Source organism: Halichoeres trimaculatus, unplaced genomic scaffold (genome assembly GCF_033239565.1).
Source record: "Halichoeres trimaculatus isolate MK-OKI-2021-1 unplaced genomic scaffold, fHalTri1.1 fHalTri1_scaffold_17, whole genome shotgun sequence".
In the NCBI taxonomy this organism is placed as follows: Eukaryota; Metazoa; Chordata; class Actinopteri; order Labriformes; family Labridae; genus Halichoeres; species Halichoeres trimaculatus.
Window position 1 is genome coordinate 13,950,586 of NW_027437195.1, and position 26,250 is coordinate 13,976,835.

The 26,250-nt window shown below is 38.1% G+C and overlaps 1 protein-coding gene across 1 annotated transcript; it reads right to left on the minus strand.

The window, feature by feature from the left end:
• Window positions 1–8,195: 8,195 nt before the first annotated feature.
• ppm1aa (protein phosphatase, Mg2+/Mn2+ dependent, 1Aa) lies at window positions 8,196–25,180 on the minus strand. The gene is made up of 6 exons (XM_074691775.1): window positions 24,759–25,180; window positions 23,044–23,897; window positions 22,825–22,942; window positions 20,890–21,001; window positions 20,701–20,758; window positions 8,196–13,126 (listed from the first exon to the last, which is right to left on the minus strand). Exons 2-6 carry the CDS (start codon window positions 23,878–23,880, stop codon window positions 13,097–13,099), a joined length of 1,155 nt encoding a protein of 384 aa, XP_074547876.1. The 5' UTR covers window positions 23,881–23,897; window positions 24,759–25,180; the 3' UTR covers window positions 8,196–13,096.
• Window positions 25,181–26,250: the final 1,070 nt, after the last annotated feature.

Sequence of the window (26,250 nt, forward strand, 5' to 3'; positions counted from 1 at the left end):
AGGCCCTGTTGGTTAAATAACCCGCGGCCAAAAAGCAGGAACGCAGAGCAGCTCCATTGTTTCCTGCAGGCTATTCACTGAAGAGTCGTGTGACGGACCGAGAAAAAACTAAGGAGCACGACCCACTTGATTCCTCTTGAGTCAGACATAATGGCAGTGTGGATGGAGGGCTTTGAAGAGTAAGCTCAAAGCCTTAATGCCCGTTTACATAAAGATGATTGGAAGGTTTTTAAACGGCCGTCTTCTGGTGTTACAGTCATATATATAATATGGGGAAGTAAGGGTAAGTGAGGATGGATAATGTGTTTCAAACAGCTGTGGTAACAATAACTACAGGTTCACCTGTTTTACGCTCTTAAAAGCTCCTGAGATTAGTTTTTTGGCTGTTGATGTCTCTTTACTGTCTACAAAGAAAACATGATTATCATTGAGCAGATCTGTAGTTTGTAAATAGTTTCACCCATTTAATGTCTAAAAGTGCTGCTGGGGTAAGGAGTCACACTGAGACAAAAACAAACCGTGAAATAGAAATTAAAAATAAAATCATGAAAAATTTTGACAATAACTTGATGCTGGGAATACTGAATGGACTTGTATCATAGATTCAAAAAGTAACATAAAAGAAGTGATTAACTACATGAGATCAGACAACCTTGATAGAGATGCTACCCAAAATTTTCAGGCAGTACCCTGTTTTTTTTTATTAAAGCAAATTTTTAAACCACTTTTTAAATTATGTTACTGATGGTTACAGTTTTTAATAAGTAAACCAACATGGAGAATAAAAGTGGGTGTTTATGGTATGGGTTCATGAGTGAAGAATGAAGAGTAAATAATTATGTTGATGGACAAGTATGAGGCTGTAAATTCTTGCTCGACATCCTCTGATTAGTTCTTGTTTAGCTGAAACCTCGGAAGAAGAGGATGTCTGGGTCCTGGGAATGACAAGAAGAGCAAGGATGCAGATGAAGTGATGAACTTTACAGAAACAGAGGAAGTGACGTGATGGCATGCAGGGAAGAAATGACTCAATTTCCCAATTTCCCATGGGCTGCATGCTACCAGATATGAGGGAGCATGCGGAGGAGGTGGGAAAGACAAGAGGAGCCACATTGCCAAGTTATAAAAAGAAAGAAAGAAATATGGCTGAAGGCCCCGTGAAGGCAGTATGATGACAAGACACCTTAAGAATGAACGTTTCCATCTCAGCACAGCCCAGTGACAGACAGCAGAGCATGCTGCGAACGAGAAAAGGCTGCGTGGGCACAAAAGAAAAACAATTTGCGATCAGTGGCATCAATACATTTTCCGAGTAAAGGACAACAGACAGTCTTAGACGAACAGCGTTATAAAGAAAATTGCTGTTATGGATTGACAGAAGAAAGTGACAAAGGTACAGAACAAATACTGTACGCTTTTAGTGAAGACTAACCATAATAACACCTTATCATTAACTGGGTTTTAACCTCTGCCTTGCAGACAAAGCTGAATCCAATACTCTTCATATGTGCTAGTGGCCTCTGCAGGGCCTATAGAGACTTTAGAAGTAATTGCTGAGGCAGTTCAAGCTTGAATCACTATGAAATGACGCAACAAGAACGCAGTAAAATGATGATCAATAAACAGATTTTCTAAGCTTTGGAGGGTTTCTTCACTGACTCTTATAATGAGCATTTAAAAAAGAAAAGGGCGAAATTTAAGCAGCAGAGGATGCCCTGCCAGCAACCTCCTGTCAATAATGTTCAATACAAGCTGATCAGAATAGAAAATGTGTTTTATATATAGGAGACATGATTCAACTCTTTTTACACAAATAAAATGATAATCACGATATCTAATTTTAAACACATTTCAACAATAAATCAAATCTCAACTTTTCCTGTGACCTGAGAGCTTTGACAGAAACCTGATCACATTCAGGGCGCAGGTTGTGAAACCAGGTCTCTGGAGTCTGAGTGCTGCACCTGGTACATGTCCCATTCATACTGAGGCCACCACTCTGGTGAATGAACACTATTACCTGATGAAGAGTGCTGGGTCGAATGTTTAGATTATAAAACTTTTGATGCCCTGAGTGAATGAGTGCTTCCTTTTTCTTTTGTTGCTGATTTAATAACCACAGAGCTTCATGAATGAAGATAAATGCAACACTCATTTGGTGCATTGAAAATAATACAGTAGGAAATTTCATGTGCAGAACTCCAAGTCCCAAAACACTGGGCGGCTGTGTAGATTGGTACAAAGTCTGATGGTTTCTATCGGTCGAATCACCAATGATTTATTTTAATTAGTGCAAAGACAACATGTTGAAAATGAAATTAAAAAGTCTTGTGAAAAATGAATTCATTTAAAACTTGATGCCAGAAACAAAAAGTCAGTAGGTATTTTAATAGGTGAAACATCAGGGTTTTAGGCAGGCCAGTTCAGAACTTGACGTTTCTACCACAGAGAGGTATAATTGTTACATGCAGAAAGTAGTTTGGTGTCATTCAGTTGTATTTTTCAAGATTTCCCCTGACAAAAACTGTTGTTTGATGGAAGCATGACATTTTATACGGCAGCTCCATAACTTATAGTTTTCTGCACTGGTTTCACCCACTGAATGTGTGTAATCCATCCATGCATAAAATTATGGATGCTGGAACCCCTGTTGATGGCAGGCCGAACAGTCCCTTCTTAAGGTGTCAGTAATTTCCAAAAAGAATGTGAATTTTTGACTAATCAGTATTTTAACTTAAAGCAAGCGCATCTCGAATAAGTCACTGAACCTTGTTGTTGTATGGATGCTTCTTTACAGAGCACAGTGATTCAGTTTTTCATGGTTCAGGTGTTTACTTTGGCAGCTATTTATGCTTTAATCTCAGTCTTTAGATAAAGATGCCTTTGGGTTTGAATATTTGAATATCTATTTTTATTCAAAAAACAAAAGCAAAAAAAACTCAAAACACTTTTGTCTAATTCAAGCCAATACTTATATTTAGTCATCACTTGGAATCAAAAAGCTTTATCTTGTTACATTAATTCAATCAGCTGATCAGATATTGGTGTTGTTCCAAGCATTTAAACTTTCACGTTTTACTCTCTTAAAACTTTTTACTGAAGTTATTTCTCAGTTTAATGATTTAGCCTGGACTTAGAGGAGGTAAAACAGCTGAACAAAAACCTAAAAATGTATAAATAAACATATCCCTGGAATAAACAAGCAGCTGTAAACAATAATAGTGACAAACAGAGAATGAGAAAGATTGAAGGAGGCAGTGAGAATTTTAATTGGTACATTTGTTGGTAAATGGATAATGTTAACACTTCACCCGTCAGCTAACTCAGCCTGTAAAAAGAACGTGTTTGCTACTGTAGATTTTAAATGTCTAACATTTCTGTCTTAATGTCTTGTCCAGGGATACAAAAACATACATTTTCATTCATCTTTAGCTTGCCAATAATTTTTTTTTATTAACACTGGTATGGTCACTGCATTCATGGATGAGCCTATGCAGTCCACAGGGTCAGACCACAGGGTCATGTCTGTCTGTGTCAGGGCCTGAGGCTCACAATCATCCAGTACTGGTTTTCAGCCTTGACCCTTATACACAGATAGTTCCTTTAGATTATCTAAATCTAATAATGTTATGCACAGTGAATAATGAAATCTTCAAATTCTTTACACTGTTGAACTAATCACTCACGCGGTCTCTCACAGAGAGGTGAACCTCCTCTAGTTTTGTCCTTTTTTACCCCCATTGATGCAACTGACCCATTACATTTTAATGTAATGAGTTAAGAGATGATCCTCCTGATGTTTTTTGGGGATTAAACAACTTCATCAACATTACACATTTTGGTTTTCCTGTCCTAACTTTTTGGAAATGTGTTGATAGCTACTAAATACTTTTCATGAAATATATACCCTGTGGAGGTGGAGACTGGCTGGGCTGGAGAGTGGTGGACGAGTGGTGGACGGGATGTCGTCATCTAATTTCTTATGGACCTTTTTGCACTTTCTATACTCTTTCTTACTTTTGTTTTCTTAAATGCTGCGGTGACTCCTGAATTTCCCCTCGGGGATAAATAAAGTATTTTCTATTCTATTTCTATTTCTATATAAAAACAGTTTCAACATATAAAATGCTATCAGTTCACTATATGCAGATAAACACAGGGTTTACATCTTTCACAAACCTCCAAAGTCTGTTTTAATAACATTTTACACACAACAAACAGGCAATTTTAGGATTGTGGTTGTGAGCTTACTTCAAAAAGTATCCTTGTATTGTTTAAATATAGATATGAGTCTCCATTAACCGTCAAATGCATTTCTGTTTTCTAGGTTTACTCTGAACTTGGAACGAATTAAATCTGGGTTATTAACTCCACACACTGATTTCTCATGTATATTCAAAACATTTATTGTAACCCACTTCTCTTACTTCTCCTGTATGCCTTTTTTCACTAACTATTGAACTTGTTGTTTTGTTTTGTTTCAGTGTTTCTTGCCAACACTGAAAATGAGATAATGCTTGTTTATAGGCTCAAACCTTCTGTGAGAAATATTTTGCTGTTTATAAAACAGACTGAAACAAACACTGATGTTGATATATGGGCCAATAAAAGCAAACAGTACCATCAAGGACAAGTTTATCATATCCATACAGTAATTTTCATGTCTGTCATTGTCCCACGAGGTACAGGAGATGTCAGAAGATTTGGCTTGCTGCCAAAATAACCATTTATTTATTTTCAATTTAAAATCACCTTGAGCCTTGTGTTTCATTGTTTAACAGAAGGATTTTTTTCGATAAAGGGGGAGAAAATGTATACGGTTAAAGAAAAGATCAGTAAAAAGAGGGGTTTTGTTTTGTCCAAAGGGGGGCGCCAAAATTGGCACACGCTGAAAAGTTCCTCACAGGAGCTTTAGAATTTGGTTTTAATTGAATTAAATGTTATGAATACATTGAGAATGAAAAAATGACAGCATCTTTTGTAGGACAACCAAAAGACCCCAGCACTCAGAAATTACCTGATTTAATTTGTACAATCAAAAGAAAAAGTGTAGGCTACTTCAATTCACATCTCATAATTGAAATAGTCACTACATGTGCAGAAAGTCAATCACCAGAGTTTTACATTATGACCTCAGAGTAAACAAAACAGGTGTTTCCTCCAACCATCATGTCACATCAGGCGGCGTTTCACTTATTTCATCCGTCCCCCTTAGCTGTAACGCAGAACCAGTCAGCCTCTTGCCAGACGAGTTATTCTGAGTAAGAGCTTTGACACAATGAAATATGGATAAGAGTGGTGAGGATCGTGGGCAGCTGTCAACAGATTCCACAGCCTCCCGCCACTCCTGATCAATCAGCCCCGTTATCTGAACCACAACGGTGCTGACCTGCTGGCTGGAGCCGGCAGTGATTCTGAGTCCTCCTGTCACAGAGGAGGAGTGACAGGGCGCTCTGATCAGCGGCCTAACTAGGAAAGGTGCAGATGCTAATGAGAGTATCCGTGGCTCTTTAACAAGCCTGCGTGGTTTGATGGCCTAGTTTACAGTGAGCTGTGTGTCTCAGGGGTGCAGGATAATGAGCCAGGCCGGGATTCCCAGGGCAGCAGCTTGTGTAACCCACCCCGTGCAAGGGGACGTTCACTCCCAGAGTGAAAGTGAGAGACGGAAAGAGAAAGCCAGCAAGCAGGGAGGACATATTGGATGTCTGTATGAGAGATGAAGAGGAGGAGGGAGGTGGGTGGGTGCATGTCATCCCTGCCTGATATGCTTGTTTGTACACACTGATCATTGAATCGCTGCAACCAAGTGAGAAAAGCTTGTGTTCTCTGTTACAAAGTGACCTCGGGCAACGAGAGCACTCACAGAAAGAGGAAATGGAGAAGGAGAAAAAAACATGGCGGGTGGTGGGAGAAGCAGCAGAGTGAACGTGGTTGGATTTCATCCATACTGAGCGACATCTCCTCCATGAAACACCCGCCAAAAACCTCCCTTTGCTCTCCTGTGCTTAACTCAATCAAACATTTCCCTGCAACCCTGAAAAATCTAGCTCCGAGTGCACTCCAAAAGCAAATTAGCAAATGTGGAGCTCGGTGACCTCAGCGTGGCGATCATGACACACACACACACACACACACACACACACACACACACACACACACACACACACACACACACACACACACACAGTTTGCAGTGTGTGCTCCACCACCCCCCTACCTCTTACTACTGTGTCTGCATGGCTGCATTAGTTAAGCTCAAATGGGTTTTTCTACCATGAGAAGCAGAGCATGACATGCGCTAAACAATGGCAGGCAGATGACGAGCCAGCTCCATTTGATGATGGCCTCTGCTGATGCGCCAGTTTTTTCCCCCTGTTTGTTTTTTTGATGTGGAGGAATAGAGACGTAGGATGAGTCATTAGGGGTGCACAGGTGGCCTGGGATCTAATGAGTCACATTATGAGCTTTGCATGCAAATGGCCCAAATGGGGGTGAACATGCCTAAAAATATGCTTATTTTAAATGAGAGCCAGATTTCTTTCTCTCTCTCTCTAAAAGGTGAGATTTTTTCATCCAGCTCAAGAGGAACCAAGGAAGAGGCTCCCAAAACAAACGAGGGGATGCATTCAGAAGTCATACACTACAAGACCACAAAAGAAGGAGGCGAGGAAGTTTGAACAGAAACATGTGGATGGTGGATGTGTCACAGATTTCAGTTTGGAGGCAAATGCCGGTACTTTAGCAACCAAAAGCTACTCTAAAAAACAGAGATGCTCTGTTTTAATGAATCAAGTCCAGAGGTCTGTTTTTCTGAGTGTGACTGCTCAATCAGGTGTTTCCATTCTGTCCCAGCTATTCATACTGCCCCCCTCTGGCTAGCTTGAAGCCTGATTAAGATGCTTTTTAGCAACTGTCAGAAAGAAGGTAAAAATATAAGAAATAAGTTGTATTTTATCCAGTGATGTAAAGATGTGAGATATTGTCTTAGATGTAAAGAATAAGTTACAAAACATATCTGTACTCACACAAACTTCTCTGAAAGTAGCTTGTTGTTAGCATGTTAGTCTGTCATCGCAGGAGCCACAACAATCCAAATTGTACCTGATCTATTAACTGCTCGCCACTGAGCACCGTTTGAACGTTTGACCTTCTAACACAGCTCATGACATTATGTTGACATTTAAAGTAATCCCTCCTACGGTTCTTAATCCCAGTGGCCGTGGACTGCCCTGACCCAGCCCTCCAAGCCTGAGCCCCTTACATCCACTCAGCCCACAGTGACAGACGAGGCAGGGGGGGACAAACACGGCTCTGATACCCTGATAAGTCCACAAGCACCTCTGTGCTGTGGAGAGCTCAGGGGCTGTGAAACTTGTGGAGATGACAAATGGTTTGTCTGTTATCAGAGAGGTGAAGAGAGGCACTGATTTTAATGTTGTTAGATGACATCCTGTGTGTGATTCTCATGTTCAGAAACCTTTCCTCAGAGGTCAGCACTGCTTTTCTAAATGAAGTCTGTTTAAGAAAATTTCTTCTCACTACAATATTTGTGCATCATTTGCATAGAAGTTTCTTTAAAAAAAAAAAAAAAGAAGAAGCAGTTTGTATCAGCATCACTGGTTAAAAATGTTCTATCAATCCTACTACATGGTTTTTTTTGAGTCATTTTAACTGTTCAACTTATGTTTTCTCAGCCATAAGTATATCAGTTCTTTATTCAACTTTTATGATTTATTCTTTTGAATCACACTTTTTTTTTTAAAAAAAACCTTTACTTCGAGATTTTGGAATTTATCAAAACAACAAGGGCAAAACTGTATAAGTGCTTTTCTTCAAATATATTTGCAGAGAATCTTTTAAGGGAAATAAAAATATGTTCTTACCAGAACATGGAAAAACAAGTTTTTGTTTTTCCATGCACAAGAAGAGAAATTACAAATGGCGGCTATGTAAAATAAAAAGCTTGTGCTGCACTAGAACAGAAAACATACCCAACAGAACAAGTTGACTTTCTGAGTATTATATAACTCGTCTTTTCAGATATTAACTTTATATCTCTGGCATCGAGAAACTTTCTGTGTTAAGTTCAAGATTCTAACAACTGTTTGTAAGGTTGCTCTTTGTTTCCCTTTAAGCATTGCAGAGTTTCACTTCAACAACAGGCCCAAAGAGATAAAAAGCGATGAAATGAGAGGTACAAGATGACAACCCATTTATTTAGTAATACATTCTGCAAACTAGAATTTTTATTCAAACTTCAAAGGCTAAAAAATGAAAGAAAGGAGGCAAAGAAGGGGCAAAAATTTAAGGAGCAGGGAGAGAAATGCATCAATTCACAAGCAAGGAATGCAATTTGTTCAATCGACAACACAAATAGTACAATTTAGTTCAGGGAACAAAGCTTTTTTAAACATTTTCTTTTTTTTTCATCCTGCCATTCCTTTGGAGCTAGAACATAATACAAAATATACAGTTATTGAACTTTGTAAAATCACTCACAGAGGCCTCTGAGAAGCATTTGAATCAACATTGACAATACTTATCTACAGCACTCTAAAGCTATTCTTGAATGTGACCATAAATAGAGCAGACATGAAGGTATGTATGCACATTTCTGAATGCTTTACAAGGTTACCATGTTCAAACACTTGCATTTGTTAAAAGAATGACATCATCTGCGGTGAGAAATTAAATAAGCTTTCAAGACCGAGATTCAGAAAGGTAACACAGGGAGGAAAAATAGCATACAAACCAGCGGTGGCTGAAAAGTTGTACCTTGTGAGGACCAGGACAAAGTCACTTTGTTGAAAGCTTAAGTACCCTAACATGGGGACAGCTGTGTTAATCTGTGAGTGTAATGTCAGCAGCATCACTCCTCCTCGTAGTGTTTAGTTGAACAAGTACTTTAGGGGGGGAACATAAGATTGGGTAAGGCAAATCGGTGAGCTTATTTATGAGCTGAAAAAGGTCAGCAAAGTGAGGCTCAGGTCGCCCTGTTAGGGGACGGAGAAGCCGCCACTGCTAAGGGTCACACAGTAAACGCCACAACCGAGGTACATGAATATGTACAAGAGGGTGCAAGCATTTAAAATCTCTTCTGCCAGGTAATCCTCTGTACAAGAATATACAGGATGCATTCCAGGCAACCAAAGGTAATTCTGTAAATAGCTTTATAATCTTTTTTTTTCTTCTCTACAATAACTTTCTGAAAGAAAAAAGAGAAAGCTGATTATACAGATGATCAGTGCATATGACTATCGTCATTTACTCACACCTACTTTTCTCACACATCTCACATTTCTAAAACCCTGAACTCTCAATACAATTCTAGATTTGAGCTAAGTGAGCATCACACAAGTGGAAGAGGTGGTTTAATTACACAGGTGAGCATTCAAGGAAGTGTGTGTTTGTGTGGGAAAGGGGGGTCAGCTTATACCACAAAGCCAATAGTGTTCCTAGTAACTAATTTCATGACTTGTTTGTTAGAATCAGCACAATTCAGTCAAATGCTGTACACGAGCACACTTATCCCATCCAAATAGATCAGTGTTACAAATCAAAGCAGGGGCTACCACAAGAAAACTGCTCTCTGCATTTTGGATCTACAAAACACAAGACAAAAACATTTCCTATAAATGTTGAGGTATTTCAGTTCGTTACAAATTCAGACTAGGATGATCGGTGCTTGAGATCCTTGTTTTGTTCACTTTTAGTCAGGGGTTAGGAGAAACAGGGAAGCCATAGAAATGTACAAAACATTAAAAAAATCAGACAAATTAAAGCCTAGCCACTCCTAATATCTATTCACATTCAATACAGCAAATCAAACATTTAAAAAGGCTTCTTCTCTGCTCTTTTTGAATATTTTGAGTTAGTGGGTTCTAGAAATTACTAACTGATCAGCGTCATTTAAAGGGCCACTTGCTGAATTTTAAAACCTTAAGGGCACAGCAGAAATCTGAAGAGTGCAGGTCATTCAGGGCCTTCTGCAAAGAAATGTTTGCTCTTTGTCACCAGAAAAGAAATTATGCATTCATGTCTATTCTTAAAAAAAGGTTTGTTAATACCTAGTAAAATCAGCTGGGAGTTCAGAACTATTTGAAATAATTTGTGCATATAAATCTGGTTACCTCACCAAAATGAGTCTTTTTTTTATACAAGCTGTATTGACTTGTAGAGTGATGGATAATTTTTACTTAGGGAATAGGATGGCAACTTTTCTACCGTTTTTAAAATAACATTTGTGCCTTTTTATGGGGAAATTATCTAACATGTTTAGAATATTAAATTTCATGCAAAAACACTTACATATAAGTTTCTAACTTGATGTGTTTTTTACTCTTGACAGGATGTTAGCCACAGTATGCCTTTCACTTTAAAGGAATTGAAAGAGTAAAGGAGGAGAGATTTCAGTGCCAGCAGTCGCTTTTATGAATGAGCAATTTTTGACATTTTGCATATGCCTGATGTTTGAGTTTAACAAATATTTTAATCACATTACACTCATCAAAACACTTCATTTTTTTATGTTGCTTAGCCTTTTACCTGTTCTTTAACACTTTATCACCAGGTTAACCTTTCGCACATTCTTACCCCCCTCATTAGCAAAAAAACAAAACATTACATCCAGTGATTTTTGTGTTGTATGTTAATGCTAGCAGAGCAAAGCCCTGCCCAGCAAGAATCTCTCAACAGCACTCCCCAGTGGTCAAAACTCCAAGGAGTAGCTTTAAAATTCATTCAAAAATAAGAAACCTCAATAATAAGTTAGTTTTACTCATCTTTAGTTAAACATTTTTAGACATCTTCAACAGGGTAAAACTTTGTTTTTACATGTGATTTGAAATCACTAAATCAGAGTGGTCTTTGGCCTTTTTGCCAAAAGAGCAGAACACAGCAGCAAATTTAGGCATTTAGGATTTTAGAGAAGGATGAACTTTTGTTAAGACTTCAGAATAAGCTAGCCACCACAAATCTAATTGTGGTGGGATAGTTAGGATTGTCATTTTGATAAATGGGTACAAATTTAGCACATGACTGTGGTGTTAAGATCAGAATGACCAAAAGATAATGAAAGGGAAATATTTGTTGCCAAGACACGCACAGGGTTAACCGACCATCCCAAAACAATCCAGAACCACATTTTGTCCACAGCAAAAAAACTACCTCAAGCGATATGATTTATTCCTTAAAGTTTGAGTCAAAAATATATACAAACATAACTTTTCAAACAATGCAAATTTGAAAAAAGGCAGGAAATCAATTTCATTATAAACCATTTTCCTGAAGAAATGTTACTACTGTGTGTTACAGATTTTGTCAGTGACTACCTTTGCAGAGGGGGGAATTTACTTAAAACAAAAATCAACTCACAGATCCTCAAGTATCGCAACACAATGAGCTCCGCTCTGGCTTATCAAGCTGTGGATTTTTTTTCAAATGTTTTTTTAAGCAGATAAACTTCAGGGGAATAAAATGGTGCTATGAAACCATGTGAACTCAATGCAGAGGGGATTTGTTCTTGGTTTGAGTGTAAATAAGAACCTTGTTTAAAGAGTCAAGAGTTCCTTCTGTTTTATGTTTTCTCTAAAATAATCAGTGCTTCATCGGTTCATTTAGGGTCAAATTAAGAAATATTAAAAGTAGAAGTTAAAAATGTTTCTGTACCACACAAAAAAAGAGTTCCATGATTAACAAACTTGGCATAGGCTGTCGTAAAGCTGAAACAGGTGATTATAGATCATATGGCACCCACAGTGGGTAGTATGAGCATTGTTTACACACTGCTAATCAAATATGACACAGGTGTGGGAACAAGTTAACCTATGACTAGCTGCAAACTTTCGGTAAATCAAACTACTTGTGTCAACATGTTACAGTTTAGTTGTGGTTTATAGCTTGAAATTGTTCAAATAGCGTTACAGCATGTAAACTCTGTTATCCAAAGCGTTTCATGATCAGAAGTAGTGAAAGTCTCTTTTTGGAGGTTGTTGGGATCGGTTAAAAAAAAAAAGGGCAGACAATGAAAAGCAGAATTTCCCTTAAAACTCCAGCCTGGTCTGTTGTCTGAACCACTTTAGCTAATTTAGAGTTGCACACACAGATCTGCCTTTACACGAACACACGTGCGCGCATACATACACATAAGCACCCACGCACGCTTGCAAGTATCTATTGCACAGGCAAACATGTTAACAGGGGTCAGGGTTTTTTTTTCTTTGTCAGATGCCTTGAAGAAATGAAAAGAGAAAGTATTTTTCACTTCACACTTCTAAAATAACTGAGAAACACTTTGCCATTATTTTTAAGCATGTACAGAAAACCACTTACAAAAATAAAATACAATAAAAAAGCATAGGGAAAATAATTAGGATTTAAATGGTTTGATATAGAGAGCTTACTGTGCTGTCAACTATACAATTTACCCGTTTCTTAAAAAGGAGCATAGACCAACTGAAAGAAATAAAACAAAACAAAGAAGAAAAAGCGTAGAGACATTGTTGTGCCTGGAGGACAAGCAGAAATATTCACTGAATAGACATTTGTTACAATTCCAGAAGAGCAGGAAAAGGCAGATAGTGCATAAAAGGTTCTCTTTTTCATTTCTTTCATTTTTTAACTTAAAATCAAGCTGCATTAAATACAGGCTGTTTGTACAGGACAATTGCACTTCACAAAAACAGAAATATACAAACACACACAAGGAAATGTGAATCAAATTAATTACAGCAAAAAAAAAAATCACTACTTAAGCCGATTATTGAACAAAAAGAAAGAAGACCTGTGGACTCACTTGTTATGGGTTACTTTAGAGGAGAGTATTAAGGTGGGTGAACATAAAGGGGAGACGAGACGGCGGGGATCCTGAACTCCAGAGTGGACTGGTGCTGCACTATTCCAGGTTTGTGTGCATGCAACTCCTCTTCCTCCTCCCTCTTCTCCTCCTCTTCCTCCTCCTTCTCCTCCCATGAAATTCCCTTCTTAGAAACCAAAAGCTCAGAGTGACGGAGAGACAGACTGCTGAGCTGAGCTGCTGTTGGTCTTGAGAGGATGGTGGTTTGTAAACGCTATGCTGTGTTAGTGGTAGGAGGTTGTGTTACCACATGTCGTCTGTGGACGCAGAGTCCTTAAGATAAGAGAGAAGAGGAAGGAAACACCCTTCAGACTTGGGCTCTGGATCCACCAGCTCTCTATCTAAAGCTGCTTTAAGCAAGTATGACACAAATAGACAGACAATAACACCCTTCAGAGAAGTTTCTGAACCATCCCCACTACTCACACCCATAGCTTTTGAGTTTTATTATATTTCTTTTTAAATGCTGCGTTAAGTGTTCCCATTCCCTTTGTAGAGACATCACTCATACGATATAAAAATTTACCTTAACAGCAACAAATTAAGACCGAAACTCCCTTTCTAAAAGCATCAGTCAAAAAAGTTTCAAAAGGTTAGTAGATGAGGAAAAATATATGAGGTGCCTACAAATGATTATCAAAGCTTGCAGCTGGACTGATTTAAAAATTGATCAAAATGATGAGATCACACAAGAACTTTAACCTGGCAAGGTAAATCAATTTAACAGTATTATAATACACTGCAGCCAACACATGTGGCTTCAGAATGATAAAGACAGAGAAAGACAGAGGTGTGCATATGAACACAGGCTCAGATTTAAAATAAACACAGGTCCTTTTAACATGAAACACCTCTATCAAACCCTCTGGATCCAAACAGAGTGGCAGCTGTCTGAGATGAGTGAGTCCTCTGCGTGGTATTTTCACCGTTTCAAAAACAGAAGTGCCAGGGGCACATCCTTAGTAGAAAGATATCCTTGGAAATGTAGTTCCAACACTGATACCAAACAACAGTAGAAGCCTAAACGCCATATGCCATCTCAAACAACATCCTTGTGGTGAAATCTGAGTAATTCATCTTTGATAACCATTATACGTCAACTACCTCTCAAACTGAGTATACATTTTCATCACATTCCCCAATCAGGTGTGCTTCATATGGACCTTTGCTTCAGTCATGCTACTACCATCACCACTGGTAATGAAAAATCTCAGTTTGTCAGAAACATGCTTCTCATCCCAATAAGATTCTTCACAAACGCTTTGTCTCAGTCACAACATTTGATGGGGCGTCAGTTTGGACTCGAGCGCTCCATGTAGGAAGCAATCGTTTTCAAAGCAGGCAGCCAAGGTGTGAGTCCTACCTGTGACCCACTGAGGAATGTCACTCCCCACCAAGGTTATAATAGTTAACTAAAACGAAACTAAAAACGAAAACTAAAATTTAAAATACATTGCAGTTAACTCAAACTAATAAAAACTAGAAAAGAAAACAAAAACGATAAGTAAACTAAAACTGTATCTTGTGTTCACAAAACTAACTGAAACTAACTAAAATTATAGAGAAAATGTCCTTAGTTTTAGTTTCTGACAATATTAATAGCCTTTGGGATTTAAATTAATCCGACACATTTTCCCAACCAATTTTAAGACAGTTTTAGGCAGTTGTCAGCGCCATACAGCACCATCATAGCGACGTACTGGGACGTGCTTGTTTACTGCACTGACTGGCTGTGCGCTGTGCTGCGACGAAACATAGTGGAGCAATGAATCAGCGCATCTGTAATAGTTTAATGTCATGTGAGTCTGACTTTATTGTTACAGAGTCCAAGTTTCTAATTACTAAAGCTCATATCATATTGTTTTATATAATTTATGTTTATATTATTTTTATGTAATTTATGTTACCATTATTTTTATATAGTTTATGTTTATATTTTTTATATTAAATTTTTATCATTTTCTTGTGATTAAGGCAGCAGCCAACATATCAGTGTCAGCATTGACTGAGCAGTGAGCACTATGTTGGACTGGAACATAAAGTGTATCACAAAATATTTACTCTGACCTTTTTGAATCTTGCACCTGGTTAATAAGGTATGAAAAACTAAAACTAAACTAAAACTAAACTAAAACTAAGCCTTGTTGCAAAAATCAAAACTAAATAAAAACTAGAATGTCCGCTCTAAAGCTAATTAAAACTAAACTGTAATGGAAAAAAAGTGTCAAAACTAACTAATACTACACTATAATGACAAATCCAAAACTATTATAACCTTACTCCCCACTGGCACTACCGCCTTAATTCACTATCCACTCTCCCATCCACTATTTCAATCACAGCATAAAAGCCCTAAAATACACTTTGAAAATGTATATTTTAGAATTAGAGAAAAACGTTTAAAAGAACAGTTTGTAATCTTCACTGGCTGCTGGCTTTTAAATATTTGGTGAAGTGTAGGATTGAAGTGTGTTTCAGGGCTGATACTAGACTTCTCTCTCCATCTGATGTCAAAGCCACAGTGGCTCTTGCAGAAGTTCCTGTGTTGCATGATAAGTATAATTCTCCATTTGCCATTTTTTATCATCAACAATTTCAAGTTCAAATATTTTGCTCACAACAAATCTGGACATGGAAGGCCATGTGCTTTTCACACACCCACTCACTACATAGTAAAACATGTCCTGCTCCTGTGTTGAAGTAAAAAGATCTTTCTGAGTTGGCAACAAAATATATATATATTTATGTTGAGATGATTGTACATATGTTTATATAATTCTGAATGACACTCCATTCAAAAAAGTCTGTTTCGATAAAAGCTGCTTTTCAATAAACCTTAAAGCAGACCACACATGCCAACTGTATAAGTTTTTGAAGAGTGATGTTGACAACAACAAGTTCAAACTTAAACTGTTGTAAGTTAAGATTGGTACAGTAGCTGCTTTCTTACACATTTAACTCCATGAAAAAAACAATACAGGTGACTTAACCTGCACTCTGAAACATCTATGCTTGAAAATATTTCCACATTTGAAAATCTCGATCTATCACTCATTGTACCGACATGTCACTCACTGTATTGATGATGCTTTGGTTCAATCTCTCACTTTGTTTTCCTTTGTTGTTGTGCAGCTCTCTGGTTCAACTCTCTTATTTATGAACATGCATCTATCTATCAAACTCCAACATGATTAAAGATGTCAGGTTGAATATGGGCGTGTGCTGAAAACGTGTAAAACAGATCAGCCTCGGTTCAAACTTCAAACATGCTTGGATTTGAGCCAAGAAACCTTGATTGTGCCATCCCTACTGTTAACTCTTGTTGCGACATTACTTGGTTACAATGAGCAAACTGCCTGCAACCAGTTTTGGCAACCAGCTCTTTACAAACAAGCTTCAGAGACCTGACAACTCTTAACGTCAGCTGAGTCTCAATGTAGGTTGATACATATTTTAAAGAAAAAGATTAACCTTTTTCTGTGAAAACTCCGAAAAGGGTTGTTTAGTTATTATTTATTTCATAAATAGTGTTATTATTTATTTTCTGTTTTTTTTTCCTATCAAGAACCCAGAAAGGGTTATTGATATTTGGTTAACATAAATAAATATGTGTGGCTTTCTGGGAAACCATAAATATTTACGTTCAAACATCTCTGCGATCGTCACACTTTTTTTTTTTTACAAACTGACCCTGGCCCCCCATCAGAGAAGGGAAAAGTTGTTTGGCTCTGATGGGAAAAAGTTTGGGGACCCCTGCTTTGGAGTATAAAGTTATGAGGACAGTCCTGCTTGTTAAACTGTGAGCCCATGTAAGGATGACTGACGGACCTTATAGGGTCTACTTTTATAGTCAACACCTGTGGTGTTACACTTAGTGTTGTAAAAATCACTTGCAAAGGAGCACAGTGAGTTTTTCGTCAATTGGAAATCACTGCCATGAGGCTGATGACGCAGATGAAACAGAAATTGTTTTTACAAGTAAATGCTATGAGGTAACGTGTCTACCTGTAACCTCTCCTCCCCTCATCATTCTACGTCTTTAGTTGCAAGAGCCGCAGTAGAAGACGGGAGGGGGATCTGATCTCAGCGCAGAATATGGACTCAAAGATCAAAATAAGTATAAGGCCAATCCCAGTTCTACCTGTTAGCCCTTGAACTTACCCCTTAGCCCTTGGTTTTGTGTGTGCATGTGTAGTGAAGAGGTGTCCTGATTCTCTGCAAGATTTAAGGGAAAGGCTAAGGGAAGGGGCCACACCGCCATTGAAACAAAGACAAACCAAGACCTTATGTAAAACTAAGGGGGTATGACAAATTTTCCATGATAACGATATTTTTTTATTAGACATCAAATCCTTCTCTACTTTATGATAATATCAGCCATGTTTTAAACTGTTGGATGTATTTTGAAATCACTTGTTACAACGATCTAGCCTAACGTTGCCATAATGTCAGCTACAGCCTATACTAGCTACACCAGTGTCAGACTGGGGACAGCTAAGCTGCATTCAGGAGTTGCATCAGCTACATAGGTTATGAATGGTGATTGTTACAGTATTTAGAAGCTAAATAATGTAGCTTCTGGGCACTGTAACGTTTGCTTGACGAATGCTTTTCATGGCTTAGCTGTCGTGTTACTCATGACGCAGTGCATTGTGGTGGTGTACATTTGTTGTGAGCATAGACTGTATAAAACATGGGCGTAGTCTCGCCGACGTCACCCATCTGTTTCTGAAACGGAAAATGAAGCACATTGGCTATAGTGGCCAGTGTTACTGGTAGTGGCAAGGGCTTTGCCTACAGGAATAGGGCGCCGGCTGTCATGTGACCCTCAGCTGTGCCTCTCATTGGGGGAGCTCGTGATCTTAATATCCTTGAACAGCCAAGTTAGAAAAAAATTCACCCCCGTACAGTGGGAGCCGGTAGTAAAATTAGCGACTTAGACAGGAGACGTTTTTTGAACCAGGCTGTAAATAGGTTAATTTATGATTTGAAAACGGCTTTTTTTGGCTTGGTGTGTTTGTGGCTTCAGGTATTTCCTGAGCCAGCCTCAAGCGAACACTCCAGAAACAGCAGCTTTCAGCACTTCCGCGTTGTCTCATATTCTCAGACCGGAGGTTGCCGCTTGGTTGTGAGTTTGTCACCTTAATCTGACAGTGGTTTATCATCAGTTCGTAAAAGTGTTTTGTGTAGAAGCGAATAAACAGTCACTTTGCCTACGACAGCCAGCTAGCATCTAAGGGTAATGACATAACGAGGATTGAGTGGCGTCTCATTTCTAAGAGATGATTTTTTACCCCTTTTCTTTGGCCCTTAAAACAGAGAGCCAGAAGAAAGGGGTAGACAAAGGGGTAAGAATGACAATTGCAATTAGCCCTAATGCTTAGATTAGACTCTTAGATTTTTAACTTTTTTTCATTCATGGTATAAATGTGTACAACAACTTCCTATATTCTTCATAAACATTTTTTTTATATTGCAGAATCTCGAATTAATTTTTTACTGCTGACTGTTAAAACTTTAGTTTATTTTTACAACCATTAAGTACAGTTTCCATAACATGAACCCTTCTCTGAATATCAAATGACTCGTCTGGAGGATGAAAGATTTGTTATGACCTTCTTTTTCATTAAAAGATTACTCAACCTTGATGTCTCACCCTGTTTCAAGTCACAGAGAAAGGGATGTGATTATTTCTGCTGTAAGAAGACAATACCTTTACATATGCTACACGGCATGTCTACCAGAGTCTCCAAGGCTAGCCCCGGGCAATATGCAAAGCAACAATAAGAAGTATTCAGTCAGGGTGACTTATTGTCAGGTAAGTTGCAGTCAGTGATTGTGTTCATGACTACACCTGACGTTCTTTTTTCTTTAGAGTTTGGTTACACAGTCTGCTTTTACAAAATGTAGACCAGGGTCAGGGGGTAGAGTTATTTCAACTAATAATGCAATGTGAATTCAATATTTAATCCTTTCTCTGTATTTTTAGTGCTACAGAACAAGTATTTACGAAGGTCTGTTAGGATCTGTGTCTACAGTATGCCTTCATACAGGTCAGCATCTTTGTTTATTAAGACTTGAGCTTTTATATTGTCACGTCTGAAGAATTCAACACAATGAGCTGGTTGGAAACATCCACGGTGAAGCACAAAAGACAACTTTTTGTGTTGGGATTTGTAAAGCATTAGGCTACATGACTAGAAAATAAAAAAAAGGATTTACAAACTTCTTGATACCTCTCAAAGGCTTTTGCCTATCAAAATCAAGCAGCCGAGAGACGCGTACAGGTAGGACCAGGATGCCAAGGACAACTCAGACAGTGCAAAAAGGAGAGCTATGAAGAGAAGTGTCACTCGAGAGACTTAAAAAAATCCTTAGAGGAAGGAAACAAAAACAAAGAGCTTCTTGTCAGACTTCTGGTTTGAAAAGAAAGCATGTGAAGACTGAGAGGGGACAGAAAAGAAGGAGTCTGTGGTCTAATTAAAAGACCACACAACTCTCAGCCATAATGCTACGTGATATTTCAATCCCATCCTCCCGACAGTTTCCCATCCACTGGGTATGCTTTCATAGCAATCACACACTAACAACCAACCAAGAGAATTCCAACGATTTCATCCTACAGAAAAACAATATATTCATGTAAAAAGCATGGTTAGGGTTCATAACTTCATATTTCAAATTATTATGTTACACCCTGCATACAGTATGATTTACATCAGACTGGCTTCAAACCAAAAATGATTGAATCTTTGGCTGGTCAAAACCCTGCAATGAAGTTTAATTCAGAGTTATTTTAAAAGTTCTGAGAAACCACTTGCTTTAACAAACCAGAGTAAATCTGCACCTTGCTGACAATATCCTGATGAGCAGAGATAAATAAGATCTGTCCTTGAAGACCTGAAAGTGCACATGCTGCAAAAGCTTGTTCAGTTGACAAGTCACTTAAAGGTTGAATACTGCAAGATTCCCACAAATCAGCCTGAATTAAGCTTTTCAGCAAGCGAGGAATGCAATTTTGCTTTGACTTGGAAAACTAAGCTAAGACTGATGGTGGATTATGTTTTACAACAGCACTACACAACTTGTAGGAAAGAGCACCATAGTATCTTATTTAAAATTCAAAAACAGTACAGTACACTAAAATAAAATACTTAAACGTGCCAAATTTCTTTGTCAAGGCCAGGATTTCATGAGCACAATTAAAATGTAGCAAACCCAGTGAGTGCTTCTGATGAAATCTCAAAAGCATGATATCCGAGTAGTTGAGGGCAGCTGCTTTGCCATCTCTTTGTGTTCAAAGGATGAATGAGCAATGTTTGTTTTAAATACAGGATTTGAACCAATTGAGGTTTCATTCCATCAACACAAATACCCAGTAATTTCATCTTCACATTAGCTCTCCCCCTTTGATTAAAAGAGAATGCATTAGTGAAATCAGCTTAAGTCATAAAAAGTTAGCCTCCTTTGTGGGCTTTTGTTTAGACTTGGACAAAGTAACACTGTTAGTTTTGCACTGACCGTTGAAGACAAAGTTTTACCCATATTTTCTGCTCATTTCCAACAAAAATGTGTAAAACAAAAATCAATGTTTTTATCGATTTCCTCTTTTTCTTAACTCACAAACTTGACAAAAGGTCAAAGTCTGGAAAGGTCATTTTGTCATTCTTTCCAACATTTCAAGCCTGTTTCCCTCTGCAACATGATTCTTTTCTTGTTCCATGTTGCAGAATACTTTCATGTATTAAATTGGTTAATATTTATGAGTTACACATGTAAAAAAAAAAACATGCATTCTTCAAGCCAAGCACACTTACTGGGGTAAAACAACAAGCTAGGATACTTACTGTGTCATCACTTCGGTAGGGGTTGAGTTTGTTGTATACCGCTTCAATAACACTTCGTCTGGAATAGGAAAAGGTGTAGAAATATTTCTCGTCACGATTGAAGATTCTCTATGACTGAGCTGACAATTATTTGACAGAAAGATAAACTTTTTAAGTTAGTCCTCAATTTAAAACTCAAATATCACTCACTTGCTTGCCAGCTCTCCACCAGGAGGGAGGTTAGGGATGCTCTCAGATGCTAGCGTCCGCATGACATGCACCAAATCAGGAACACCTTCATCCCCCTGCTTTTTGATGATCTCTGATGGGAGACAAAAGTGAAGTCATTTAGATGGCGTGAAAGGAATAAATAGTAGCGCCTCCAGATTATCTCATTAAAATAGTAAAGATATGAAAAAATAAACAGAGAAATTATTATCACCTTTCCCATCTTTTTTATGAAAACAAAAAAAGTTAAAGGAGAGTCTAAGTTTATCAGCAGAGACATGGTCATAAACTCTGTTTGTCTTATGACTAAAAATAGGAAAATAACACATGAATAAACTATGTACAGGTTCCATATGCCACTTAAATACCTCTTTGTGCATAAAAAGCAGACAGTGTGTTTTTCTTTTTCACAATCCCTGTTCTTTTTCATTCATCGTCATCATTACAGTGGTTTTCCAGATCTAACTTTCATACAGATTTCATATGTATATCATTTGAATTCAAAAATTAAAAAAAAATGAAAAATTAAACAATTGATGTCACTGTTTTCCATGCAAAATTTTATTTTCATCACCTAAAATAAATAATAATATTGAATTATAATGAATAAATACTATATTTTTCTACTCTTCTATATATTTCTCTAAATTTCATATGCTTATTATTATTTAATTTTTTATTTTTACTGCATTTATTGCATTTTTTGTGAGCTGCTGTGGCAAAAAAAATCCCCCTTAGGGATCAATAAAAAAATATTGTATTTCATTTTATTCCAACAAAGTCATAGTGACAGTGATTTCCTTATTTTTTTCCTATTTATAGAATTTTACGGGGTTTTTTTTCTCAAGTCAAGGCTCAAAGGCAAAGTCGTCTTATTCAAAATAAAGTCTCTGTGAGACTTATTTGAAGTTTTAACCTTAACACTGAAAAGAAAACCTTCATTTGACTTTGCCTCCTGATAAAGGTTTGGCAGTGTAACACTGAAAAGGAGCAGTAACGATTTTAGAGACCTATGGCCAGCTGGTGGACCCACAGTAGAAAAATATTAACCAGAAAACATGTACCTTTTCCTAGTGATATAGACAGCAGTGAGTATGTGTGTTCCAAAGCTTCTTAGATGAAATAGAAAGGGCTTTAAAATATGACATATATAAAAATGAGTTCATAAAACAAATAAAATCTGTATCAAAAAGTAATTCACCATGGATTGTAAATGGTTGACTTAAGTTCCTTGCTTAACTAATCTGACAGTTTTGCTTTTCCCACCTGGGAACACCAAGTTTATGTAAATATGTTCCACTGATCATTATGTCCCGTGGAACAGAGTTAGCCAGTGTCCTGCAGTAGGATTACTTGCATTTACCTAAGCCTTGAGCTTACAGCATTTAAAGAACATGTTTTCCCCAATGGACCTGTGCCAACAAACTTGTTATGTCAGTGCCTCACTTACTATATGGACTGAATGTTAGTGCTTAATTGTTGGAAACCAAGATTAAAACTGACAAAAAAAACATTCAAAAACACATGGGAATTGCTGACAGACTGCTGCCAACAACTGTTTATGTAACCATATTAGAACCAAGACTAGAAGCATTGTGTCATGAAAAAATCCCAGGATGTTGCATTAGCTCAATAAGAAAGCATTAAAATGTTTAGTTTTTAACTATAAATCATTGAAATCTTCCTTTTTTCAAACAGCTCTTTGGAGGATTCTTCATATAGCTGTGACATTAGTAAACTTTGAGTTCACATCAGCAAAGATTTTGAGAAAGCCTAAAACTTTAAAAACACAGAATAAAAGCGTTTGTATAGTTCAAGACAATAATGGTCATATGCAATGTGAAAGTGGATCAATGTGATGGTGTCCAGCTTTTGATGATAGCCTACTATCCCAAAATAAAATCTTTTTTCTTTTACCTTCTACTCTGGCCTCCAGATATTTATCCAGCTCCGCCTCCCGTTTTACCGCTTCTGGGGACACCTTTGGGGCTCCGGGGAAGCAGATTAACACGACACTCATATTGTCTCGACTTCCCTGAGGGGGAAACAAATATCAAACACAAAAGTTATGCAATTTTACTTGGTCAAGGAATCAGGAAGGCAACAAAACTTTAACATTTTTATGGTATAATGTACCTTGTACAAGCAGGTGTCAACAATTTCATTGCTGACTCTTTCAAGATCCTCTGTCACCTCTAGCCTTGACCTTACAAAGTCACACAGTTCCTCATTGGCCATAACATCCCAGATGCCATCACATGCTAGAATAATAAATTCATCTTCCCCCTCAGATCTCTCTATTGCATAAACTTCAGGCTCAGGAGACACAAGCTGCTCTGTCGGGCCTTTTCCATGCACACACTTGTAGTCGAAGTCTCCCAAAGCTCGGGACACTGCAAGGGAACCATTAACTCGCTGGATCATGACTGAGCCACCAGCATTCTGGATCCTTTCCTTTTCCAGAGGGTTGCTGGGTTTGTGATCCTGTGTGAAGAAGTGAACAGCTCCTCCTCGGCTAAGAAGTCCACGTGAGTCTCCACAGTTGATAAAGTAGATATGACTTGGAGATATCATCACTCCTACTGCAGTAGAGCCACTGCGGTCCACACCATGTTTCTTCTCTGAGATGGTTCGCATGTGTTCATCGATCTGCAGGAATCCTGTGCGAATCCCTTTCTTCACACTTTCCACTGACTGCTCCTCCTGAAGAGCACTCTGGAAGTCTGAGTTGCTGGTGATGTGCTCTAGCAGGTGCTCACAGCAGTACTTGGCCACCTGAGAGCCAGCATGCCCATCATAAACCGCAAAGAATGACCAGGGGTCGAGACCATGAGGCAGGCCAATTACTGCTGTGTGTGCATCTTCCATTTCTACCCTCCAGCCCTGCATGCTACTCAGGCCATACCTCAGGTGGTTACCCTCACCACGGGAATTATACTTTTCCATCTTTGGTTTGTCCAGAAACGCACCCATTGTGTCCCTTGTAAGATCTGTAATTAAATTTTAAAAAGACATGTGTTAACTGATGATGGGAGAAATGCTGTATTCAGTAATAAAGAAAAAAAAATTCAACAACTTTGCGGTAAACTTTTCCATATCTGTTCAAAACAGGGAGCCATTCTCTGACCATTTGTGGCAAATGATGAGCATCTTGGAGTGGGGTTCAGACGCCATGTGCTAATCTAAAAATAGTGGACCTGTGTACACATTTTGACTACATATTAGGAACAGGGCTGTTGTGGATCACACTGAAACGCCCTTTAGACCACTGCCTGGTCAGGACAGACGTTTAATGTGGAACCAAAAAATAAGTTAAACATCGATAAAAGAAATTAATAAACTACTGGGATGTACCTATCTGACCTTTGCGACGCACGACACTTAAACGTTTAAACTAAACAGAGTAATATTACTCCCAGCAATCGTAACATGCATGAAAAGCTAGTGTTAGCTAACCGACTCACCACTACTTCATTGCTACCAAAAACAATTCAACAAATCTGACGTATTAAATGATCGGGGTTTACATTACGGTATTCTGTTAACACCATTAACCTGTCCGGTAAGGATAGCTTTTGCTGATGTACCCGCGTAACAAGCTGGATTTGTGACTATTCCAGACCACAACCCAAATAAACAAACACCCTTGCCTGGTTGCGGGCCTTGACCCTTGTCCTCACAGCTAACTTTGACAGGCCTGTCTTGAACACGGTTGCTAACATTAAACCGAGCAAGCAAGGAGAGCCATCGGCCCTGCTATGCTATTTGCTAATGCTAAAATAGCAACGGGAGCTAACTGCCTGACGCTCCTCAACAGTTGCGGGCTTTGCGATACACATTTTCTAACTTACCAAACTTCCAAAATACCCGATGGCAGCAACGGAATCTCCGACAGTGACAAGTACTGCCTGGCCGCGGTTAAAACCAAGAAGGGGCAGTGACGAAACTATTAGGGTTGCAGCGGTTAAGATTAGCTAGCCAGCCAGTTAGCTAGCACTGAGCTGTCGTCACTCAAGATTCAGTGCATATAAAATGTCTCAGTGCGAAGGTCCCTTTTTGCGTACGTCCGTGATGCATTACATTATCTAAAATGGACATCTAAAATATTTTCTCAGAAATTATCTTTGAATTTTGTTGGCCGAGATTTGTGTGGCCAAGGCGGGGGGAAGCTGAAACGTCTGTCCCAGCCTCTCCACTGGACAGCTTGACAGCTTGCTAGTTAGCGTTAGCTTCCGAGGAGCATAGAGCGAGCCCCCAGGAACGGCGCTGCGCTGTAAAGCCAGTTTTTTTAACTAAACTTTATTGCAAACCCTAAGCTAATTTAGTGGCTTTTACCAACAAAATATGCAAAATACAAGTGTATGGAGTCTAAACGATGAATTCGGTGTTTGGTATTAAAAATAAACTCTCAACGATGATTTGAAACATCCTCAAACTCCAAAACTCTAAGGCAAAAAGATGACATAAAGTCAAATGTGGAAAAATACTGTGATGAAAAAGAAAGGAGTGATTCAAATTGTTGACTTTCACTGATTTTAAAAAGTCACGCAAAATAAATCATTTAAATTTAAAAAGGTATCAGCATTCAAAAATTAATACAAATGAATCAGTATAACATTTGCTGTCCGTGGGTTTGCTTTTTTTTTTTTTTTTTTTTTTTTTTTTTTTTGTACTTTAGCAAAAAGTTATTGATGCTATGCATGGAGTTTAACGGCTGTATATTTGTCTTTCTTTTCTTTATTGGAATTGAGTTCTTTGGATGGACTTTTGTTTGTGAATTAAATATTGCCAGTGCAGTGAAATGATTGATAGTAAAACTGCAATTTTGATTTAAAAAGGCCAAATGTTAGTTCTTAAAGGTAAAATGAGTAAGAATGGTAAAAATGTAAATAAACAGGTGTTTACACCACTGTTTTCACGCTAGCCAATTACTACTTCCGGGATCATCACGTGATCCAAGTTACCATTAATTGGCCGGATGACAACCATTTTTAGTTTTGAAAAGGAGGTGTAAATTTCGTCGTTTGTTCGCGTTTTCATTGTATCGTTTTGATAACTAATATTTTAGAAAATGCGTGACAAATAAAGTCCATGAACACACTCACGCACATACACACTACACAAACGGAGATAACTACTGAGAGAGGACCCGGATGTTTCTGGCTGCGTACTTAAAAACATGACATCATCCCTGTGGTGAATATAGTGCATAGCTGCAGCATCGAAGCCACTCACTGAGAAAGACAGGCTTTGAAATCTGATATTGCTCTTTTATAATGTTGATGGAATTGAATTCATCGGTATTTGATGCTACTTTGAAATATGGAAGGGACTTAGGACGCG

Bases quoted from the DNA above. Each gene is read 5' to 3' on its own strand.
- ppm1aa (XM_074691775.1), bottom strand. From the start codon at position 23,880: ATGGGTGCGTTTCTGGACAAACCAAAGATGGAAAAGTATAATTCCCGT. The intron at 20,759-20,889 runs GTGAGTGATATT...TTCCTATTCCAG, and splicing joins GGTGGAGAGCTGGCAAGCAA to ACGAAGTGTTATTGAAGCGG. The intron at 13,127-20,700 runs GTAAGTATCCTA...TCTTATCTTAAG, and splicing joins CCTACCGAAGTGATGACACA to GACTCTGCGTCCACAGACGA.